The sequence below is a fragment of the Poecile atricapillus genome, chromosome W, assembly GCF_030490865.1.
Source record: "Poecile atricapillus isolate bPoeAtr1 chromosome W, bPoeAtr1.hap1, whole genome shotgun sequence".
NCBI classification, from domain to species: Eukaryota; Metazoa; Chordata; class Aves; order Passeriformes; family Paridae; genus Poecile; species Poecile atricapillus.
Window position 1 is genome coordinate 43,966,883 of NC_081288.1, and position 24,375 is coordinate 43,991,257.

The window sequence follows — 24,375 nt, forward strand, 5'->3', positions numbered from 1 at the left end:
GCAGTACCCTGTAGGCATCACATTTCAATCCCATCTGAGGTAAGCAACTCTGCGAGTATTTTCCAGAAGAGATACCTAAACAACAAATATAAACCTGCAATCTATACGTTTGTCTTCCTGGTTTTCTGGATGCAGAGCTCCCAAATCTCCTCACACTGAAAGCTCTCATATAGCTACAGCCCCAAGCTGATGAAGTCCAGGATCTTGTATGCTCCTGGCTAAGCTGGAATACTAAAACATCCCTCAGGCTTGTAGACAGTATGAAAATGGTCCGGGTCATTACAATTACCTGGGGTAGAATCCCTCCCTTTCTTCTGAAACCATAATGCCGGATAGGTTATTGGAAACTGGTGTCATGAAGGAAATGATAATGTTAATAACCAGGAAATAGAACACTTGCCAGATGTTTTAATTCTGTCATAAAACTTGATACCTCTCTGAAGGTCATGCAGGTGCTTTCAGCTATATCATTAGGCAAGGTAAAAAAATCCTATACTGTTCTGGGTTTCATGAACATCTAGAAGAAATTTTACAGTCCACAAAATAGTTACAGTAGAGTCTGCTATGTGTGGATCGCATATTTGATTTTACAAGCATCTTCTAAAAGAAATGGCATTGGGTAAGAAAGTAACATTTTAAACCATTAGTGAGGAAGTACAAAACGAGTAGTTTTGAGCATTTAAGTAGATAATTGGTATAATATTTCTATGACACTGGGACAATGTAAATGTGTTTAATTTTGCAGTGTAAACATTGGCTTTTTTCTAAAGTGCAGAGTAGTAATTCCTCACAAAGGAGGAAGAGTTTTCCTCAAGCACCCAAACCTTAATCCACTCCTTTTTTTTTTCTGGGATATTGCTGTTATCTTAAACCTCAATAAAACTTGTACTTCAGTACAATCTATTTAATACCTTAACACCTGTGGGATAACTAATAGGATAGATTTTCCTTTAATGGCAACGTAAGGCTAAAAAGAAAACACCACTGCCCAAAACACCACCTCACCCCTTAGATCTGCTAACAGTTTATAGGGCTTTGTTCTTCCATCTAACTTACAGCTACATTGGAAACCAAACTAAGAAGATACAACTGGTCCAGATCTACTCCTTCAGCAGAGCACACTGTACTTCATAATTTTTCCCCTCTACCTTTATTCTTAGAAATCTGACTCTGTGTGCAAAGCCAGAAAACAACTTCTTGAAATAAAACATGGCAAATACTTGTGTTGGCGCAACTCATGGACCTGTCTTTAAGATGCTCTGCTTGACTCCACTGCATTTGACAGGACAAGATCTTCATTTCTTTCTGGATGTGAAGTTAAACTGAAGCTGAAAAGGGAGGATGTTCTGACAGTGACTAGGAAAAATCCAAAACAGTTTTTCTTCAGCATTATTCAAACAAGTAATTAATTAAACCTGACCAGTTCACTGACAGTTGTTTGTCCATAGCTGGTACGGTCCCAGAACCAACCACAGTCAGAAACGTCCTTCTGAGTACCATGTAGGTGTAGGAGATGCCAGGACTGGCTGGCACAGCTAAAGCAGCTACGGCTGGTTCCACCTTGCATTGGAGGGGTCAGGCTATGGGACCACATCACCCGAGCGCCACCCCCACCACTCCCTACTCCCATTCCTCAGAGCTCCACAGTCCATGGGCTGGAGAGGCCAGCTGTTTTTGCACAAGGTTTTCAGCTTATGAAACCTGTACTGCTTGGCTCAAGCACATTTATTGCTTATTCTACCAAGCACCTGATACATCAGAAAGAGCAGGGGAAAGCTTTTGCCTGGAAAATGCACAGCATAAGTTACACTGACATTATAACAAACACAGACTAGCTATGAGAAAGGAAACCATAAGCCTAGAAACCACCCTTCAAACAGGACACAGCTTCCAGGAAATCACTATTGAGAAATTCTAATTTTTTACATCATGTTTGTTTGAGGACTTATTTTCACATAGCATACTGTAAGGCAGAAATGGGAAAATAATACCAGAGCTGAGACCAAGGAAGGCAGCAGAAAGCACGATCACAGAAGCAAGGACACATTGACTTGAGTCATTAAGAAGCATTAGTTACACAAGTGACTCAGCTTTAGGTCAGTGTCAAATTCCTTTCAGTTCTTGCAAAATCTGAAAATCATCAATATTCATCACTTTCCTGGCAAAAAGTCTCATTCTTTAGATTCCCTTGTTAACAGAATTATCAAGCCAGAAGGAAGTTGGAAGTTTCTTTCTGTGACAGTCAAATACATCCCTCTGCAAGTGATTTTCATTTTATGGGAAAAATATTAATTTTTTTCAGTTCCATCTTTGGCACAGAAGTATTTCATTCTTGTGACTGCAAATTTAAGTACATTACCAGCTTCCCTACCTCTCACATGTAGAAATGTACTCTTCTGTAACTTATACCTAAGACATTTCATGTAGCTGCAGACTGACAGGCCAGATGAAGAAAGAAAACAAACATTCATGTACTCAGAGAGCTATGAAATTCCAAGGGCAAAGGAAACTCAGGAATTACTCAGGGCCTTAGAGGGCCAAAAAACTCCACTGTAGCACAGGAGGCTAAGCAATGGACAGCTTTGGTGAAATAAGGGGCATGGCAAACCCACCCCAAAATCCCCATACTATAAAAATTAAAGTACGATTTCTAAATTGTACTTTGTTATTACTTTGTACTTTGTTATGGGGTGAATCATTCAACTGGTCTCCAGAGAAGCTTGACATTTCCCATCCAGGAACAAGCATCCATTTCATCACTGTGGTCACTTGAACTTTGAGGTCCCTTTGCCACTGGTAAAAGGATCTATTAGAGGCCACAAAGGATCCCATGCAATAGGAATCAGCTTTATTGCTTTTTATTGTTCTTTCAGGCAATAACTGTTATAATCTCACAAAAATTTTCTCCAGTTAACAAACAGGCAGGCCATTTGTACAGAGCTTGTCTCCCCACCCTGAAAGGAAGAAAAGGTATTTGGAAAATGGTAGTAGGAAAATTGGAAAAGCAGTTCTGTTTAAAGACAAACAAAACAAAAAGCACATTCACACTGCCAATAAGAGAAACTTGGAAGATTTATTTACTAGCTCCAAAACTATCCATTTTGATAGCATGAAAAGCAAGATATTTAGTACTTGGTTAACAGTTGCCTAACTCAGAGACAACTGTCCAAGCTCCTTCAACATATGTAAGGACACTAACATTTGAGGATTAAACACAGAAATGCAGTAATTAAGGCCTCTGATGTTTTTAACGGTGTACAGTCAAAGAGATATTTTTCTAACAGAGTTACCAAACAGAAACTGCCTACCTTAGGAAGCTCGCATTAACTACTGTCATTATTAGACTTCCCAGTACAACCATCATCCAAGTAATCAATGAAAAGGGTTTGCAAAATGCCACTCTGCTATTAGCAGTTACTCAACCAAGAAAAGATATCTAAGTTTAGAAATAAGAGTAGCATTTTTCAGCATGGAAACTGGTTTGTCAACAATCATTCTTCTCCTGCACAAAAAACCTACGACATGCCAGCTCACAGAAACACTAGCTTCATTTATTGGCGGGAAAAAAAGCGTCCCTTTGTACCATCAGTTTTGTGCTGTTTCAATAGCAGCTCCGGCGGTAGACTGGTGTGGACAATCGCAGTGACCATCTGTGACTACGAGACAGTTTGATAGCTGCAAGACTAACTTAAGTTCAGCATCGTCACATCTTGCCCTGCTGAGTCTTTCATACAGCTTTGAAAAACTTAATGAAAATGGATACATTCAAAGCTGAATAAAAAGAGGTCTCAACAGGCTTGACCCTAAACCTAAACAATGAAACTGTAATGCTGGCACCATTGTATCAACACGACAGATGTAGGTCGTGCTAGCTTTCATCTATAGCTGTGACTGATAGCTTGCAATTGCTGACAAGACATCTAGTTTCCATTTTCATTTGGTTTGTAGGCATAAATTTCAAGGGTTTAATTAAGATGGAAGATGCATCTTTTTTTGGTTTTGTTTTTCTTTGGTTTTTGTTTTTTCAGAGAAAAAAATTCTTGCAGACTATAATCAGCATATGCAACTAACCTAGGACATTCTTGTACTAAATCCACCATACAGAATTTATTCTAAAATTACTCAGTGCAAAATCAGTTTAAAAAGTTTAGAGGACTATTATTGCTTAACCAAAATAGTTAATTCACAAAGACTCATAGTATTACTGCAGTATATTGTTTTAATAGCTATATACTACTATTTCCCTGGTTAATTTAATTATGTAATCTAAGTTATATGGAATTTTGTTAATAAGCTCCAGAAATCCATCCATCATAAGTACACATTCACTCTGGAGACGTGGACAGATGTGAACCTTGTAACATTTACCAAAGGGAAGTTTAAAGGTCTGCACCTGCACACACCAGTACATGGTACAGGCTGGGAAGCAGCATGACAAAAAAAGTCTTGATGAACACCAAGTTAAACATGAGTCCACAATGTGTCCTTGTGGCAAAGGAAGCTAGCAGCCTTCCAGGTTGCACTAGGAAGGCATTGCCAGCAGATAGAGGAAGATTTTTGTCCCTACTGAAAATTGGTAAGACAACATCTACACTGCTGTGTCCAGTTCTGGGCTCTCCAGTCCAATGGGAGTACTAGAATGAGTTCAGCAAAGGACCGCAAAAATGATTAAAGCACTAGAGCAATTTTCACCCTGAAGAAGAAAAGGTTCAAAGTGGATCTTAACAATGAATAAAAATATTTAATGGGGGACAGGGGGAAGGAAGAGAGAAGATGGAGCCAGTCTCTTCTCAGCAATGCCCATTGAAAGAACAAGAGGTAACAGGCACTATTTGAAATTCAAGGGAAAAAAAAGACCTTTTGGAATTTCCACTGTCAGGTTACTAATACCTCCCTTACATAAAGTTACTGTACTGATCCTTGTGACAAACAAGAACCAGTCATGATCAAGTCAGGCAACAGGAAGAGCCATTTAGTAGGACATTCTATAAATGCAACACAATGTCCCTGTCTCTCCTTCCTGGTAAAGAATCCCACATGCCAGTTGAGGTTGTTCCAAGGGGAGGGAGTACAATAGCATTATTTGGCAAATAAATTACTCATATGGGATGCACCAAAGGGGATGTAAGATGAGGGTAAGGGCAGGAGCTTTCAGTAAGTTTCAAGTATACTGCTACTATGAAGTGTTCTTTGCACCTCCACAACTGAGATGCTGTTCTCTTGCCCTGAAAACTCAGCTTCTGAGCTTGCTGACATGGTTTTCTAAGGACTTTCCCAGGACAGTAACTGTAAACATAAATATGTGTACATTCTTTCTGTTACACGTCTTGTGATGAGCATCTCTCATGGCCAGTGCAGTGAGAAAATGTTATCCTGACCATCCAATCCCTGGCCATGGTCAGAAGCCTATAAATCCTGGGAGGAAAAATAAACTCGGCTCTTTCTCTCACCACACCTCGACCTGTGTCCGTGTGATCTATTCATCTTCAGCAGCAACACTGTTCTGCACTTAAAGTAGAGTTTACCACTCACCCAGTAAAACTGGAATATTTTTCTAGAACATTCCACAAAATAATATTTTTAACAAAGATCACATCAGTTATTTAACATAAAGGGCTCTGTCCTCCCTTTCTCAAAGTTCAATAAAGTCAATAGCTGCTTTCTTCAGAATTTAGCAAATTTGGTTAGGTCCTTTAAAGGGACATGGATTTTTCTCTGGAAAGTGTTCTCCTGATAGGACTGAGCAGACGGCTGTAAAATAGCCAACAAGGTAGGTAATTAGGGAAATGGACTACCTTAAACCATGTATGAGAGCTCTTCTACCCAAACAAGGAGTCGAATCAATTGTTTCCCAGAAAATGGCAGTCTTTTGTCATTGCTGGATTTTGCATTTAAATTGCAGGGGACAGGCATAAGACAGATACCCAAATTCACCACCACCATCTTTTTGAGCTTTTCCTTAAAAAACTCATTTAAGACATTATTCCATTGCCTCATCGCACATAATAATCCAGTAAACATTAAATAAGCCAGTGCAAAAGAAAGCCAGCTTCAAACCTGCTAGGCTTTCTTTTACCAGTGTCTGATGGAAAGAGAAAACTATTTTGGTTTTTTTGCCAGAGGTAATTTCAGAAACAAATTAAGAAACCCTTGAAGCTATTAGGCATTATTCCTTAAAAGTGACAGTTTTATAATTTATTGCACTGGCAACTTGCTGAGGCTGTAGAGAAGGTTACTGACTTAAAGACCGCAACAACACAAAACAATGTATATCCCAGAACATACCAGAAAAGATTCATTGTAATTCTTTATGTTTAAAGGAAATACTGCATTGTATTTAGGTCACACAAAGTAAGTACAAAGTTGAGTAAGGGAAGAATGCAATTACAATGCATGTACCCACCTAACCCAACATATTAGAACTATGTAAGCATTGCTATTAATTTTACACTACAATAAAGGTATCTCCTGGATGAAAAATCAAAGACAGTAAAAAATCCCCAAATCACTGAATAAGCTGAAAAATATCTCCTTAAAATATTTTGACTCGGATGCTCAGGGATTGGGAAAAGGCAAATCAAATTTAAGAGTTTCCCAAATAAAAACTACTGGTTTATTGTAAACTTGGCACTTAACTTTCTAAATAGATGTTCTTCTTCCAAACTTCCTTCATCTCTCCATTGTTTTATTTATCTGATTTAATGCAAGCTTTTTTTGCACAAAGCAAAAAAGAATGCAATTGAAACTCCTGTCCTAATTAAAGGTTCTCTTGTTCTATTATGAACCTTGACTGCTCAATACTGTTGCCCAGAAGAACAACGCATATTTAAATCTCTAATCCCTACAAGCAAAGAGAGTCCATTTGGAGTTCTGCATTTAACTGTAACAACCTTGCTTGGGGATAAAATACTATTAAAAAATATGTGTTAATCTAAACTAGCTTCCTGTCTCTAACACTCCACACCCTGTAACCACTGACCTTTACATTTTTAAGAATGTGTACACTTAGAGTCATGTGCAGCTGCCTCCTGTACCATGAGGTTTGAACTGTGGAGAGGGTGGAAGTACAGACCATTACGATTCAGTGTCACAACACACCACAGGATTTGCACGACACCCATGAGACCTTTAGAAACAAAAGGGACCTACCTCCACAAACACCCACATCTCTTGAACTCTAGCCCTGCAATCAGTAGGAAGAATTTTAGGACAGCAGCTTTCAGACAGGTTAGAGATTTTGCACTCTAAGATAAAAGTGACCAAGAACTTCATTTCACTCAGATGCAAAATTTCGTTTTTCACTTTGGATTTTTGCAGACAACCTGCAAATATGAGCCTGAAGCTAAGCTATTTAGCCTGCAGGATGGTAAAGAACCACAATACCAATGTCACTTGTAAACTCCATCAGTGAGAGCCACTTGCTGAACACACCATCTTGTTAGAAATTTTCAGATGACTATTGAAATAGTAATTTTCAGTTCTGTTTGGGGACATAATATAACCCAAGAGGCTCCCAAGGGAAATGACTTACAGCTCCTCACTCATCTTCTGACCAAGCATATTACCGTCCTACATGTAATTCCAGGTACAATCACAACACAGGCAAGCATGCATTCAGTAGTGGGACAGCATCTGCAACCAGTGTCCAGATATGTAACGTGGTACACACATACCCTAATTACATGATATATTGTTGTCTTGTGATGTGACATGCATAGCTAGTCACAACAGAGGGAGGGAATGTATGTTTGTGATGAAGTGCAGCAGAAACCAAGATTTTGGCTACAAAAAAACCCCAACCAACCAACAAAACAACCCCCATCCACACAAAACCCTCGTAGTAATAACTAGGCCCACACCTTGCCCCAGAATCCAACCTGGAGCAGCTCTCTGATGGAAGTGATTCTCATAGTCTGGATCTGGGTCTTGGTTGGCTATGTTTGGTCACAGCTACAGAGTAGCATCACAATGGATTCAAGGACTTGCATTACAAGTAACAAAAGTCATCACTTTCTTGTTAGTGCTTTGTATTTCATATATATATACACAGACGAATCATGTTCACCAATGCAATTCTGTCACCAAGATACTTTTCTTATAGCAATATTTAGAGGAAATACATAATTTAGTGAATAAATAATATATACCTGTAAAGCAATTCAGTAAGCTTATCTGAAATATGAACCCAAAGCTTTTTAATATTAACACAAATTTTGTTCATGAGGCAAGAAATAAAATCATTCTTGTTGTCCAATATTCTATAGAACCTTCATTCCTTCAATATTGCAATTTCAAGGCTAAATATATTAATAGGGTCATAAATATTCAGATTATGTAATAAAGACAGTGAAAGCAGATGATAAAATGCTGTTAACATTCATTTACAGCAGCTGGGAAGGCCCTGCCAAATGTTGCTTTACATAACAGGTCGTGACGCTCTTACTGCATTAAGCTTTCTGATCACTCTTCCTTTATCTGCTATGGTTTTGAACACAATATGAGACAGCACAGACTAACCAATGGATTTAGAAGCCCTTTCAAGCACACCACCATTTCAAAGGTTTAAAAGATTAAAACATCAAGAAGAGCCTTGTGGTTACTACATTTGTGCTTTTGCATTTTATAATGCAGACATGAAAGTGACATTCACATCACTCTCCATTACCTCCACCATTCAGTGCCTCCAATAAATTTTAGAAGTGACTTTATTTTATTGTGCCACACTTTAGCTACTTGCAAAAAAAGAAGTAACAGTAACTTGAAAACATCACCACTACAGTTTTAACAAGGCATCTTGAGTACTACTGAAACATTCTGTAATGTATGTATAACCCCATCTACAACCTACACTAATTTTATTTTATGAATGGCATCTGATTCAAGTGACAGTTCTTGCTTTGCTTCAGTATATTCTGCATTACATTTCCTTTGCTTCAGAACACTCTCCCCTACACTTAAAAAGTCAGGCTTCCAAAAGCATAGATCAGATATTCCAAGTTCTCAGGCAAGTATCAGCCAGACACATTGACTGTGGGACTAGTTCTGAATGTCCTGCTACAAAAATGATGACTCATAGTTGGATACATTTGTTTGGCACATTCCCATGCCAAAATTAAGCCAAATCCCTCAGACATTATGGAGATTAGTAGCCCTAGGAAGGTTAAGAGCTCTAGTGAGGTCAACAAATTGATGTGTGTGAAGTAAGCATTGATATGTGTCCTAACAAGACACATAGCAACTATTCTGCTTGTAAAAGCAGTACCACTTCATTCATCCCTCCAGCCCTGCATTAGTTAGGAACTATTCAGTGCACTAAATGGATTCAAAGTCTATTCCATTAACTGACAGAAATTTTACTGCAGTGGGTCTCAAGCTTTTCCTGCAGCATCTCAGGCACATTAAAGAGTACTGACATGTCTTTACACAACTGAGAAGTTTCCTCATCACCTACCAGCACCAGCACCAACCCAACCACATGCGGCACTGCTTCAGCAAATCCCACCTCACTGCTTAGGAAACCACCTAAATACCAGACCTTGGCAAAAATCTTACCCATTACAGGAAAAATAAACTCCCTGAGAGAAACACCAGTTTCATCAATACTCCTTTACTGTTGTGAATGAGGAACTTGATACCCCATTTTTGATTCAAGTACAGCTACCTTCACTAGATGTAAGGAGACTCTTGTCAGTCCATTCAGTCACCTGGAATTAAGATGTCTCCTCACTTTAAATTAAGTCCTCTTGCTTAAGTTAGAGGAGAGTCTCGGCCCTGACGTAGGAGATGCTGAAAGCCTTTTTTTTTTTTCCACTAGGTCAGGTTCATTTGCACAAGAACTATACCAGAGGTATGTTTTCCCAAAATCCCAAACTCTTCAGATGAGATTCAAAGGGGTAATTCCAAGGTTATAAACACACTGGAATAGGAATAATGGTCTGTATGATCCTTGTAACATGACTCAATCTCCACTGCACTATACACGGTTCAAGTTACAAACTAAAAAGCTCTTTTCCAGAGCATCTTGCTACAGACCTACAAGTAAAATGGAGTTTTCAGTTATCATAGTTAATCCCATGATATACTACTGATATTTTACAAACTGAGAAAAAAAAGTAATGCAGAGATGGAAGCAAAAAAAGCAAGTAAATTAAATTTATTTTCAAATATCCTAACATAAACAATGCTAAGCAAAAACAAAGCCGCATAATGTAAACAGCATGTGCTTTCCAAGTCAGATATTACAATTAAAAAACAACAGATTACATATAAATAGTTAGGGAACTTAAACATCAGCTGAAGTAACTTTCTCTGCCCTCAAAAAAACCCAAAAAACCACAAACCCTACTCTTCACAGACATGAAATAAGTCAGGAATATTTGCTGAGTAAGTTTCTAGTGGCTGCCAAAAAAAAAACAACAGCTGTTTGTGAATCTGCAGCTCAGGCACCTGGGGACCAGAATTGCCATGGGACATAGGACTGACTACGCTGTATGGAGGGAGTGCTGCAGGAAGAGTCACCGAAGCAAAGGTTCAAGCAAACAGCCATTCATCTGTGAACCTTTCAAACAGTTCAGAGCAAACATTTCTTTCACTGATTATCTGCAAAACTAGACACAATCTGCCAAAAATTGGTGGCAATCCTGGAAGTGCTTTAAGATTAAAAATCGTTACAAAGGAAAGAGCTGTGTTTTTTTCTGTATACTTACGTATATTCTGTGATAAATAAATAAATACATAAATAAGGTATCCTCTGAACAATCCTCCCTCCAGATCAATAAAGTAACTTTTTAATTTAGAATGGTCACAATTTTCTCAATCATACAGTCCTCCTCATTTTCCATTTCTTTAAAAAAGCAGAGCAGGAACACTTTTGCTGGAATTCACAAAGAACCCTATCTCTCTGGTGCCTGCTCTAACTACAAGGCAATGGATTCATAATCATCCTGTTAAATAATTAAATATTCATTAAGGCTGGGAAAGAGCTTGAGAGCTTCAACAAACAAGAAACCAGAGAGACTTGTCCAAGAATACTTAGTTCCTTAGTTCCCAGAGCAATCATTTGCAAAGTGGGAGATCTGTACTCAAGACTCAATTTTGAGTAAGATAAAGATAGCAAAATACGGAACTGAACTCCTCACGCAAATGCTCTGATCCATAGGAAGGATGCACTGATCAGATTCCTGATGCTGCAATTTCATACATATTTTCACATGGCTCAGCAGAAAAAACAACATTTTTAGGTCTACTCTGGTGGCAACTCAGAATACATCATCATGGATGAGGCTGGCACTTCGTCTCTGCCAGCTGGAGGCAAGGCAGTTTCTGGTCTATAAATATTAGAGATGCTGCATTTCAAACTATACTGCAGAATAAACAGTATATGCAGTCACACAAACATACCAACACCCCAGAAGTGAGGCAGCAACCAAAGAGGAACTAAATGTGGCATCTGAAAGGCAAACACAAGAGCTAGAGTTCATATATTAATTTAATCCCATGGGATATTTTACACCCTAAGTCTCTTTGAGCCCTTATGGAAGACTGAAAACTGCTACTGTAGTCTGAAAGTCCTTCCTCTTAGGCCTGAGCAGAGACTCCAGACCTGCCCCCCCAACAATTACAGAGACCATCTTGGAACCACCAGGGAACAACACAGAGCTATATTGAGCTGCCAAGCAGGTCACTATCAAAGCATGTGCTTGCAATCTCATTGAACAGACCCTCTGAACACACATACCCTCTCACCAGCAACCCACTAGTTTGCTTGTCAGGGAATATATATTGGAGGAATTACACTTCAACTCTTATTTTCATTGATTTCTTCCCTTTTAATATGCAAAAGAGGGTTTTTCTTGCTCAACATTATGGATACCCAGTAAGGTTTCCCAGGGATGGGAGTCTCTCCTCAGTGTTTAGCCAGACCACACAATAGATCCTCCTGGAAGTCATGCTAAGGCAGTAGGAAAACACCGTGACTGGCGAACATAACTTTATAAGGGCAAACTGTGTCTGACAAATTTGGTGGTCTGCTGTAATGCAGGTTGCAGCACTAGTGGATAAGGGGAGAGCAACATGTCATGTACCTTGACTTGCACAGAGCACTGGACACTATCCCACACAAGATCTTTGTCTCTAACCTGGAGCCACGTGGATTTGACAGATGGCCCGCTTGGTCAATAAGGAATTGGCACGATAGTCTCACTCAAGAAGTTGTGGTCAATGGCTCAACATCGAAACTGAAGACAGTGGTGTTGAATGGTGTTCCTCAGGGGTTTATATTGGGACCAGGGCTTTCTGACATCTTTACTGGTGACGTGGACAATGGGATTGAATGCACTCTCAGCAAGTTTGCTAATGACACCAAGCTATGTGGTGTGGCTGACCTGCTGACAGAAGTGATAGCATCTAGAGGTACCTAGATTGGCTTGAAAGGTGGGCCCCTGCAAACCTCATGAAGTTCAGCAAGGCCAAGTGTAAGGTCCTGCAGGTAGATCAGGATAATCCTGAGGACAAATACAGGCTGAACAGAAAATGGATTGAGAAGGATTTGGGCACGATGGTTGACAAGAAGCTCAGTATGATCTGGCGATGTGTATTTGCAGCTCGGAACTCCAAACACATCCTGGGCTGCATCAAAAGGAACAAGGCCAATGGAAGTGATTCTTCCCCTCTGCTCTGGTAAGACCGGGAGGCCTCCTCCACCTGGAAGCCTGCATGCTGCTCTGGGGCCACCAAGGATGGGGACCTGCTGGGGCAAGTCCAGAGCATGATGAATATGATCAGAGGCCTGGAGCACCTCTCCTATGAGGACAGGCTGATAGAGTTAGTGCTGCTCAGCCTGGAGACGAGAAGGCTCAGGGGAGACCACAGAGCAGCCTTCCAGTACCTAAAGGGAACATGAGAGAAGGACAGGGAATTTTTACAAAGGCATGTAGTCATAGGAGAAGGGGTTAATGGCCATGAACTGAAAGAAATTAGCTTTAGACTAGATATAGGGAAGAAAATCTTTACTGTAAGAGTGGTGAGGCTTTTTTTTGCTCATTAAGGCTACACAATCAAGTTCACAAGGAGTAATCTATTGCACCATCCCACAGGTAAAGTGGAAATACTGCTTAAGAAGCACAGGATTTGACCCACAACTACAATATCATGGCATCAGAAGTGGCTGGCAATTAAAGGATTACAATACAGTCCACAATAATCCGATGAGCTCAGCTGCAGATGCACATAGACTGCTCATCACAGGCTGCTGAGGAAGAAGTGATGCCGGGTGTGCACAATGGCACTTGCTGCCACCAGACTCCTCCACGGCACCCTGGGAGGAGAGGAGCATCTCTCCTCAGGTGGGGACCTGCTACCTCATCTCTTCTGCACAGGGGAATGTTCTCCCACTCTGCACATGGTTGTGATTTTAATGCTGAAGTATCTGAGCAGATTAACACTTTGATTCTATTTTCTGTCATTACATTAAGAATCTCACTAATTTTATGCATTGTTACTTGGAAATTAGGAAGGCACTAATGAAGACAGCCCCCAAAAAAGATACATAATTCAAACAACCCTTTCACATTGGTCTTAACCTCAAGCAGTCTGCCAGCCAGAAAGCACAGCATAGCTGTCAAGTTCTTAAACACACCAGTTATCCATATGCACAACATATACAAAAGCTAGCTTTCTGCTACAAAGCTGGTTCCTCAAGGAACTAGTATTATTTAAGCCAAGAATGCAGACACCAATTTGCAAAATACATGAGGTACCTATGAACAAGAGTTTATACACTTTCATTCCTACTCATTGCAAATCAGTGATTTGCAAGAGGTAGAGGCTGCTGTACTGTGTAAGCACTTATGGCAACCTTGGTGTAGTAAGAATCCTATGATAAGGGTTAAGAACTTTTTTCTTTTTTAGCATGCCTTTTGAATGCCTGCATAAATACTCTCGAAGAAATAAAAGTAACCTTATGCCTAGCAACTTAGTCACAGCAACTAGAGAGACCAGTATTGAAGTGTATGACAAAAGGGCAAAGTCTTTTTGGGTTGGTTTTTCTTGGTTTTAGTAGAACAAGCAGAATAACAGATCATCCTGATCTGTATTTTAAAAATTCAATTAAGTAACTTGTCATAATTTCAATTTCTCCATTATTGTGTAAAACAGTAATTTAATTGTTGAGTTAGAAAGTTCAAGTTGAGATGTCTGCTCATCTTGGTACTGAATGAACATTTATTTTATCTTGCCTCTGACCTGATGCTTTAGATTGTTTATCCTCTCTCTGCTTAAAAAAAGACTCAGAGGGGAAAAGCAGAGAACAGCAAGGTTTGAAAAAAGACAGGCTGTCGAAAGAACAGAGTCATACAAGAGCTATCACTGAATCTTATTAGACTTCTGGTATAGTCTGTACTTTATAAACATTAAAAGATTCCTCTGATTTTCAGGAAACAGATACTCTGCTTCCAAGAACTGGCTAAAACAGTAGAGACTGCTTTCTTTTCCCATATGAAAGAATGTACACTGCAAAGTGAAAGGGGATCAGCCTGTCTCCTTATTTAGTTTTACACACAGAGCAAAGCCAAAAGTGTGCACCACTCCATTTGTGACACACTGGAAGAAACAAGCAACATCTCAAAGACTCGCCAGAAAAGACAGCACCAACAAACTGCTAGCAGATTTTACATGCAGAGTAATTCAGATGAGTAAGCATTGAGTCAGTTAAGAAGTCTGGATAGTTTAAATGAATCTCTAGTCAGTTTTGTTTCCCACAACAGCTAATTATGTAAAGGGTTACAATCATTACTTCCTGGAAGTCATCATCCGGTAAGCCAGCTGCATTTGCTTTTTATTCCCAATATAGCTAACAAGAAATACTGTACCATAAGTGCTCTAATTATACTTTTTGTAACTTCTGCTTTACAATAAAAAAACCACTTAGGTCTAGTATATTTTGAGAATGTTTTGGTTAATATGCTAATACAGCTCCCTTGCCTACTTGTCAGCACTTCTGCATCTATAAAGAAAAGTCTCAGGAGGTTGCAGCTGAAACTAAAGCATGTTTTATTGGTCAGTAATAGGTGAAGTTAACAAGAATATTCTAATTGATGAATCCATGGTCACACTCCTAAGCAAGTTCTACTGAATCTTTTTTGAGAAAAACAGACCAAGAAAAAGTACTTTTCCCTTCTTACCACCTTAATTAAAAGCAACCCCTCAGATGCTATGATCAAGGTAAACACAGACAAAGAACCCACATACCTTAGGAAAGACTTAATTAAAGACAGATCAACAGCATTGTCCTGCACTGGATAGAGTTTGGAGTAAATAACACAGGCCATCTTTAATTTATGTCATAGATATGATTATTAAAGAGTCAAATAATAAAGCATACACTTTCTCCACAACATTTTCTTAGCACATTTAGTGGGTTTTCCCTTCCTACCTGCAACACCTACCTCATTAACATGCATCTAAAGATGGGATTATTTTATTGTGCCAACTGTGAGCTAAACCAAGCAATTACACCTTCCAGAGAAGACAGGAGAATAACATGAAGTCATGGCCATGGCCACATATAAGCCAGTTCTTGGAAACAGAACATCAGATTTGCTTGGGGTTATTAACAAAATGCTCTTCATTTTTCATAATGAGATTACATCTCAATCTCAGGATTTATCAGGCACCTCCAGGTAAAAGTCAGGTTTCCAGTGGGTTGTATGATACAAGACTGAATATTGCATCTTGAAATTCATACAGGTATATGTCTGAGAAATAGTGACAGAGGAGAAAAAATGAGAGTGAAGGAGTTCTTAAAGAGATCTTCCTTGATCAGTTACAAAACTTAAATTAACTGAAAATGGCATGAGAATATAAGTGCTTTGCCTGGACGAGACAGATTAGTGGGCAGAGCATATGTAGAACACCTTTAGCCTACCAGGTGGCTGTAACTCACTTGTGACGCACTTCAATGTCTACTAGAAGATGACTTCCACAAGCTGCATGAAACAGTAGATTCTGGAGGAAGTAGTGCCTCAGGATTATGGCTCCATTACAACAGATCAAAGTGAATTGTTTGTCTTAGAGCACTCCCACAGGACCAAGCCACCACACAAACTGCCAGAACAGCCTGCAGTTGTTTAAGTCTTGGAAACAAAGGAAAAAGCACTGATAACCAACTGCTTTAGCTTTGGTGCCAGACATAGCCTTGACAATGTAAAAGATACACAGCAAGGAGTCTTCCTGTGCAGACAGCTCTCTCTTACCCAAAAGGTGGACCCATGCTCTCAACAGTGGCCCTCTGCACTTCATCCCAAGTATGGGCTACTGCACATCCCACCCACCTCATCCCTGTTATTGGTACAGTCATTGCACTTCAAGCACTGCCTCCAAATTTCAGCTGTTGCTCTTCTTCCACATGCATATGTATGTACCTACACACGTACCCCCTCAACCTCTTGAACCTCAGGGTGTGTGGCACCGTGCCCAAGAGACAGAATGTGGGGAAAGAAAAGATATAACTTCAGGAACATGAGGCCATTCATGACTCACAGCTCCCAGACTGACCAGCACAGTGCAAGGTCAGCCAGCCTCGCCTCAGAGATGGCCAGCACTCAATCACATCAGCCCAGATAGCTCACAGCAGAGTACAGGACAGATCCCTGGAAGGGTTCAGTCCGTACATGGCAACGTGGGAGAAGCCACTCACTGAGGAAATGCTGCCCTAAGACTAAACCCTGCAGGAAGCAGAGGCAGCAGCACCCCAAGCACAGGCAGCCCTGCTACACATTTAGCCTAATCGCTCACACACAAACAAACCCCCACACTCCAAAGCCTATTTTGCCCTGTGAAAGCTGAGCAGTAAGAGTAGATTAGACTCTAATAGGGATTAATACAAGTTAAGGTAGCAGCGATTTCCGCTAGGGAGACCAGAAAGGTTAGATGTGGGATAGCATCACAGGTAGATGTAGGAAGGGTTGGGAAAAAAAAGGTAAAAGGAAGAACAAATACCACAGGAGTTTGCATTGACACCTGCCCGGCTCCATTTGTGCTCTTCCGCATGTCCATCCCTGGCCAAAGCAGAGATCAGACAAGCTGCACTGTCAAGTCATGGTCAGTGATTTCTAACAGGCTGTGTAATGGTCAGGAGGCATTTTTTATCCAATCTCAACAGCACTGACCCAATTTTTTCCAGCAGTACCATCCATCACCTCTGACTGACAAGAACAGTTTCCACAAAAGGCAAAACCTAACACAAGCAAAGTCTGAAGCAGAAAATGGAAAGAAATTTGGATCCCATTCAGTCTTACTGCAGCCGCTTCAAAGCTGTGTTTAATTTTATTAGCAACTAGAACTCCAGTTCATAAAAAAATGACCAATAAAAGATAATGGCAGGAAATTAAATGACCTTAGCATGATTTAAAGCATTGCTCTGCAAGAGCAAAACTGCATACAAAATATGCCTGGAAAGGAAAAAAAAAGCCCCAAAGAAGCGATTGTAAAAAGTTTTGAATTGCTTCAGAGTCAGAGGCAAGTTAAAACTTCATGTTAAAGACTAAGGAAAATGTGTATCTACAAAATACACACATTAAATATGCATTATGATTGCCATACTGCCAGAAAGAAACACTGTTCAGACAATGCATTCACTACCTATCCTTTCATGTGTGCTATAGTAATTTAGACTTTATTCACTTTTAAATTCAAGTAAAATAATAAATGTAGCTTCATTGTGGTGCAGAAACACTGCAACTAGTGTGTGGTCAAATCAGGGAAAAAAAAGTGTACTTTCCTGACACTTGGTCATATTTTCAAAAAGGTATGAAGGTGGGGTTTTCAAAAAGGTAAACCTTTTTATGTTTCAAAAAGGTAAAAGGTGGGCTTTTTTCTTTAATTATATAGAAAGACTAAGAAAACCTCTTAAATTCCTCAGTCATGACCTTTGGGAAGCAGGCATTTTGCAGGGCTTCCCCATGCCCCAAATACTTTGATACACAGCATAGTAATAAACCAAGTTCCTTAGTTTTCATTCCAAAAAAGCTGAGGAAGAGTAAGAGTACTGAATATGTTGATTAAATAAAACCCCACCAGAACAAGACAAAACCTAAAACCAACCAAATCCAAAACCAACCAAAAAGCTGTTCAGTTTATGACTGAATCTGCAGATACCCCTTTCAGTTAAATAGTCAGCTACAAACTCATTAACATTTACCTAGACAACCGGAGTTTGTATCCTGAAAGGAAGGATCACAGAGATGGAAGAAAATGGAGGGAGAAAAGATAAGGAACTTCATTACACAACATAACTCCAACTGGAATATAGCATATCCTTTCTGTATCAGACAGAGTCCTGTGTGTGGTCAAGTTCTTTGACCAGAGAAAATTCTGCTAACCACACTTGATAAACTTGAACTTTGAAAACTGGCATCTATTCATCAGATCTTTTTTAAAACAAACCTCAAGAATTCTGGCATCATCCAAGGTACCAAACATTTCATTACAAAGACTTTATTCAAAATAGCTATCAGTTTACTAAAACAACAGCCCAATTTGTACTTCAGAACTCAGCCTTTTCTTAGAGAGGCTTCTGCTGTTGTTTTAATGTGAAGTTGAAATTCAGTTTCACAACTGAGAATTTTAATTTTCCATAAAAATGATTAAGGCAACGTAATACAGACTGCTACCAAGTTCTTTCTGATGAAAAATAGGAATATTTTGTTCTGAAGAAGGCCATGCAAATATTCATCTTGGGGAAGTATCTTCCTCCACAAACTGCTTTTGGGCTTGTGTTTCAACTAGGTAATTTCCAACTGAAAAGGTGGAAAAAGGAGGGATCTAAGTAGCTCTTCCCTCAGCACTTTTCAGTTGGAGATGCAATTGTGTAAGAAGGCTGAGACTTAAACCCCAATGATTCTCAAAAGATCACACCATACTGGAGGATCTCTCTGAAGAGACAGGCCTGATAATTAGTCAACACAATGTTTACTTAGTCAAAGCACATTTCTCCTATGCATGCAAGGCCAGTCACAAGTCCTATGAAGGCAAACACACCAGTTTAACAGGAATGATCAAAAAGCTCCTGAGCAGTATATCCCTAAACCTCCTGCTACTATGAGAGATTTATTTTTCAGAAGGATAAATTTCCAAAGGGAGACAGGAATTCAAGATCTCACCAGATCACTCTTTACCATACTCAAGACACCCACTCACAGACATCAGAGGATGCTCTATTATTTCTTCACTATTGTGAATTGCTCAGTAACATTATCAATAGACACTACTTGACACTATCAGGAGTACCAAGGAGCAGCTGGTCCTCAGAATACAAGTAGTAAGATAGGCTACTACAGTCAACTGTGCCTTAAGGCATGCTGTCTATAAATCTAATAGGGTCATACAGAAGAAAGTTAATACTTGGCTCATAACTGTATCACCAGTCTGTTGGTCATCTAAAAAGTATTCCTTCCACTTTCTAGCTCTAGTTGTATTCCCCACCCGAGCTCCAAGGTTGGTAAAACTACCTCTAATGACTTCAGAGTGCAAATAAATTACCACATTCTTCAGAAAAAACACAGGTATGACTGATACTGTGGATGACCAGGAATATTTTATTAGTTATGTTACCTTCCAGGTGCCGTTATGTCTACAAAGTAAAGTATCCATGCCACCATAATATTCTTACATCCCCCAAAACAGCAGGTATAGGTTTCTAGCTAGATAGATCTAACTTCAGTAGTAAAATATCCTAAAGGAATATACTTCTGCTTTCTATACAAAGTGCAGGGAAGTAAACACACCTACCTTATTGATTCAACTGTGACAGTTCTTGACAGAAAATAGACTGAAGAACAAAGATGTTGCAAAAAAAGGTGCAAGAAAATGCTCTGCCCAACAAGTTAGAAGTACCTTGTTTATTTCAGCTTGACAAACAGGTAACATTTACAAACTTTCTGCTGTTCCTGCATGACTTCAACTAAAGCAATAGCCAATATCTAGCGATACTGCTAAAAATCCAAGGAGAAGATGTCAGTTTACACCACTCAGGAACCAGGAACGACAATTAACATCTGTTACTGTTTCCTATTTGAGGAGTTAAGAGCAGAAAAGCTATGTGAAGAATGGCACTATCAAATCCTCATTTCCAAATATGGCACCATATACACTGCAGGCCCCTCTTCCTTCAGTATTAATATTCAGACATCTTAGGGCAGGATTTACAATTGCACACATCAGTGGTGCGGTTTCTGAAGCACCAACACTGATGCTCAGCAAGCCGGGCTCAACGCAATCTCACAACAAGGTACGGGAGATACCTCCTGTACATACATACACACATACTCCTGGGCACATGCTTGTCCAGAGGACCTCAAATGGCCAGTCTGCTGCCCAGTTGTCCACATCCTTCAGCAACTAAACACATCAGCAGTGAGAAATCAGCTAGCCATTGCGAACACCAGAAATCACAGGCAGCAGAAGCAATTTGGCCACACCCTTTCTCCTAACCTAAGAAATTCCAAGCAGTATATAGGGATCTGACTTTCCTGGATTTACATTCCCTTACTACTACCTTGTTGGCTAACTAGGGCTGATTCCTTAGGCCTTGAATCCTCAATATCAAAAAGATTTTCAAGGTATCACACAGTGGTATCACTGCTTTTTTATAGTAGTACTGAGTTGGTGTCAAGCAGAATTGTATCTTAGCACAGACAGTTCTTGCCACCTGAAATTCAATTGTAGTGATGCTGGTTAAAGAAAAAGCATCTCTGACTACAATTGCTAGCCCAGCATACTTTCTCAAACAGCTGCTAATCAATAATTCCAGCAAGACAGTTGGGTGGGACCAGACTGCACACACCCTAGACCACCATTAAGAAGCAAAGCAAGTTAAAATTCCTACTACGCTATATTTAAAAATGCCACCTCCCACTGCAATTATGATGGGGGGCCATGACACCAAAGGAGAGCCAGGTTATCAAGAGTACTTTATATCTTAATCTTTGGTGTCTTTTGAAATGACAATATATGTAACTGAAGGGCATGGCATTTTTTCTTTATTATTCAAAAGAAAAGACTGGCATATATAGCAACTGGCTGCAGATAACAAAGGCTGAGCCTTTAACAATCAAGTTAGGAGGAGGCAAAGAACAGTCTGCACACTGTGCAATGAGCTTAAGATCTCAAACATTTTTTTATGCTCAGTGACCAAGACAAATCTGCACCATGTCCACAGAGAGGCAAAAGCGCCAACCCTTCAAGGGCTCAATGGCAGTGAATACACCAGCTGTGTGAGAACTGTCTTGGCCCTGCCCATGTCAGACAAACAGATGAAGCGTGGCCTACCTGCCAGCTCTGCCCACCTATCTGGCAGATCTCTTATTTTAAGCATAGATTCCTTTCTCGGACACGAAAAGACTTTCAATAGTGACAGGTATTTTTCACAAAATAGTAGAAAGAAAAATCCCCAAAAACTACCTCTTTACTTTTAAGAGGAAAAACCCCAACAAAACGACAAGCATTGCCTTGAAAAATTGATGTCATTGGATCAAGTGAGAGGAAAATATATTGTTCAAGTACACAAAGTCAATACATCTTTCAACAGCTGAGGAGTGGTCCCTCCCACCCTGTTCCAGATGCCTCATAGAGAAGGTCCCCAGCCCTTGCCTGCGTGGAGCAGGAGGGCTGTTCCTGAAGCCCACGGACCTGCATGAGGATATGCTCCATCTCTGCACATCGCAGTCTGTGGGCAGAATCAAGGAGGGAACACCCTACCTATATAAAGAGCACACCAGCATCGTTTTAAAAAGCAGAGTTCAGGTGTTACATAGCTTTTTAAATGCCGTATTTCAGATTCGCATCCATCCTTGGATTTATTACAATTCATTAATTGTATTATTGTATTGTATGATGCAATATTGTCCCCGACAGCACCCAGAGGGATGCGCACCAAGAGACCCACACCCCACTGCCATGTCGCTACTTTCCCAACCTCTGCTCCACCCAAGACACTGGCAGAGGGAAAACGCTAGTCGATGAAACTCGAGGGTCTGGAAGCGCCGGTGGCTCAAGCCAGGATTCGCCGGCGCTGTCCTTGGCACAATAGTTGGATGCGATACAGCCGGGCGATGCGAGGCTGAAATACTTCCTGGGATGGCTGAATGGACTCATTCAGCAGTGAAGGGTAATTCTTTATAAACCATCTTCTACAGCTCAGCTAAGAACTACAGCCCTGAGGGGAGGGTGGGAGACACCAGCCATGTGCCTCAAGAAAGGGGTATGGCTTAGCTTTGTCTCTCGCCTCAGTAATTGACAAGCTTTTTTTTTTTTTTTTTTTTTTTTTTTTTGTCCTCCCTTTCCCCTTCCGTCCCCCCCACCTCGGGCGTTACCGAAGTCGGTGGAGGAAGGGAAGGTGCTCGGCCGAGGCCGGGCTGTGGAAGAGCCACCGCAGCCGCCGTCCGGCCCCGGCCCCTCGGACCCACCGGCGCCGCTCGGAGCGCTGGTGAGGGGAAGCCTCCGCCGCCCTCTCGCCGCTCCCTCCCGCCCCGAAGTTCGGGCAAGTGGGACCGGCCGCCCCGCCGGCGGTGGCGGCTCGGCCGGCAGCCCGGGGAAGGGGCCGGCAGGACGCCCAGCCCCCTCGGCGGCTTTCCCGCTGCCTCCCCGCGCTTACCTTTCACTTGACTTTCATACTCCGCTATAATCTCTTTGTCCTTTTTGAATCTGCTCGGGGTTGACATTATCCACTCGCTTCTTCCGCTTCTCCGCCTTGTTATAAATGATTATCACTAATTATTCTTGTTTTTCTGGAGAAGCTCCCAAGTTGTGTCAGGCGGCCACAAGCCCGAGCGAGCGCGGCGGCCGGGGAGGCGGCGGGCGCTGGCCCCGTGGGAGAGCCGCCGGCACCGGAGGCGGCGAGGCGGGGAGCGGCGATCAGACTAACCCCGGCGCAGGCACCATCGCCTCCCGGCACCGCCGCCGGCAGCAACGCGGTCCGCGGCCCGGGGCCGCCGCAGGGCGGGGCGGCGGAGCAGCGGCCGCGGGGCACTCGCTTCCACTAGGCGAGGGCGGGGGCCCGGCGGCTGCGCCCCACCATTGTTATCTCTCCTCACGCACTCGGGAGAGGGGAAGGGAAGCAGGGAGAGAGCGATGGGCGGGAGGCAGGCGGCCGCGTTCGGTCCGCACGCCAGAGACGGTGGTTACTGCTGCCGCCGCGCTCGCCTGGGTGGGAAGTCGGGGCCGGCGCCCCGCCGTGACTAACCCCGGGCGGCAGCGCCGCGGCGCATGTCCCAACCTCGCGGGGCGAGCACTCGCCGGCTCGGGGCGGCTCCCCCGCCGCGCCCTGGAGAGGTGTCTCCGAGAATAAACTTCTCCCCGCCCTCTCGCCGCTGTCTCCTCCCTTCCTGCTTGCCCGCCCGCCTCCGGCCCTCGCTTGCCTTGTCCGCCCGCTCCGCCTCCCCGTCGCCCCGCCGGCCGCTCGCCGCCCCGGGCCGGATCCGTGGGTGCAGCGCCCGCTTGCCCTGGCCGGCCCGCAGCTGGAAGCCCAGCAGGCCTGGGGGGCTCGGGTTCGGGCGGGGGTGGGAGGAGGGAGATCCCCGCCCCTCCGCCTCCATCGAGCCCACGGTGGCCGGATGCCCTCGGGGGACAGGGGTGTGAGGCCGCGGTACGCTTACAGAAGGCCCTTGATCCGGCAGGGAAAGTTAAAGCCCCGTGCTGCCGTCAGCGCTAAGCCGCCCGGGGAGGGGGAGGCCGGAGGGGACAAGTGGCCTTTGGAGCACCCCAGTGTGTCCGGAGGCAGGGCACGGCTGCACCGTGTGCGTAGGGACCCGGACCCAGAGGGACAGAGCATGGCGGCACCCAAGGGGAGAGCTGCACCCTCAGTACTGCAGGTTTTGCTTTCACCGCCCTTGTCCGCCCGGTGCTCCCCTGCGGATACGGCTTGTTCTGGGGGCAGGAGTGCCAGCATCCCTGTGTGGGGCATTCCCCACATCTCCTGCGGGAAACAAGCAAAACTGGGCAGGAGGCCACTTAAAATGATGCTCCCTTGAGCTGCTGTGCGTGGCACGCATCGGGGCTGGCCCTGTCTGGCAGCCACGTTGAATGTCAGCCTTAGAAGGATGGATTCCCAGCAAGCAGAGGTGCACAGCCGTCCCCGCAAAGCTGGGGCTGGGAAAAGGGGAACAAGATCACCCAAAAGGGCAGGAATAGATGAAATTTGGAGCATGGGGCAAAAGGGCGTAAGTGACCCTGGCATGCCCTTGGTCCGGGGTGCTTCCAGCTGTGGTGGAGACAGCCTCCTCTGCCTGAAGAGCTGAAACCTGGTTGAGCCCTTGGAGACTCTGGAGGATGAGAGCTGGCTGCCAGCTCTGCAGGTGCAGTGAGAGCATGCATGCCTGCCAG

The 24,375-nt window shown here is 42.5% G+C and overlaps 1 protein-coding gene across 2 annotated transcripts in view; it reads right to left on the reverse strand.

Annotated features, from left to right (window-relative positions):
- The window catches only part of LOC131592051 (SLIT-ROBO Rho GTPase-activating protein 1), a 139,716-nt gene extending 116,987 nt beyond the window's left edge, over positions 1 to 22,729 (reverse strand). For both annotated transcript variants that reach the window (XM_058863305.1, XM_058863304.1), the window contains exon 1: positions 22,649 to 22,729. In XM_058863305.1, coding sequence (XP_058719288.1) covers positions 22,649 to 22,715 — 67 coding nt within the window. In that variant the 5' untranslated portion in view covers positions 22,716 to 22,729. The remainder of the gene's footprint in view (positions 1 to 22,648) is intronic.
- Between the last annotated feature and the right edge of the window lie 1,646 nt (positions 22,730 to 24,375).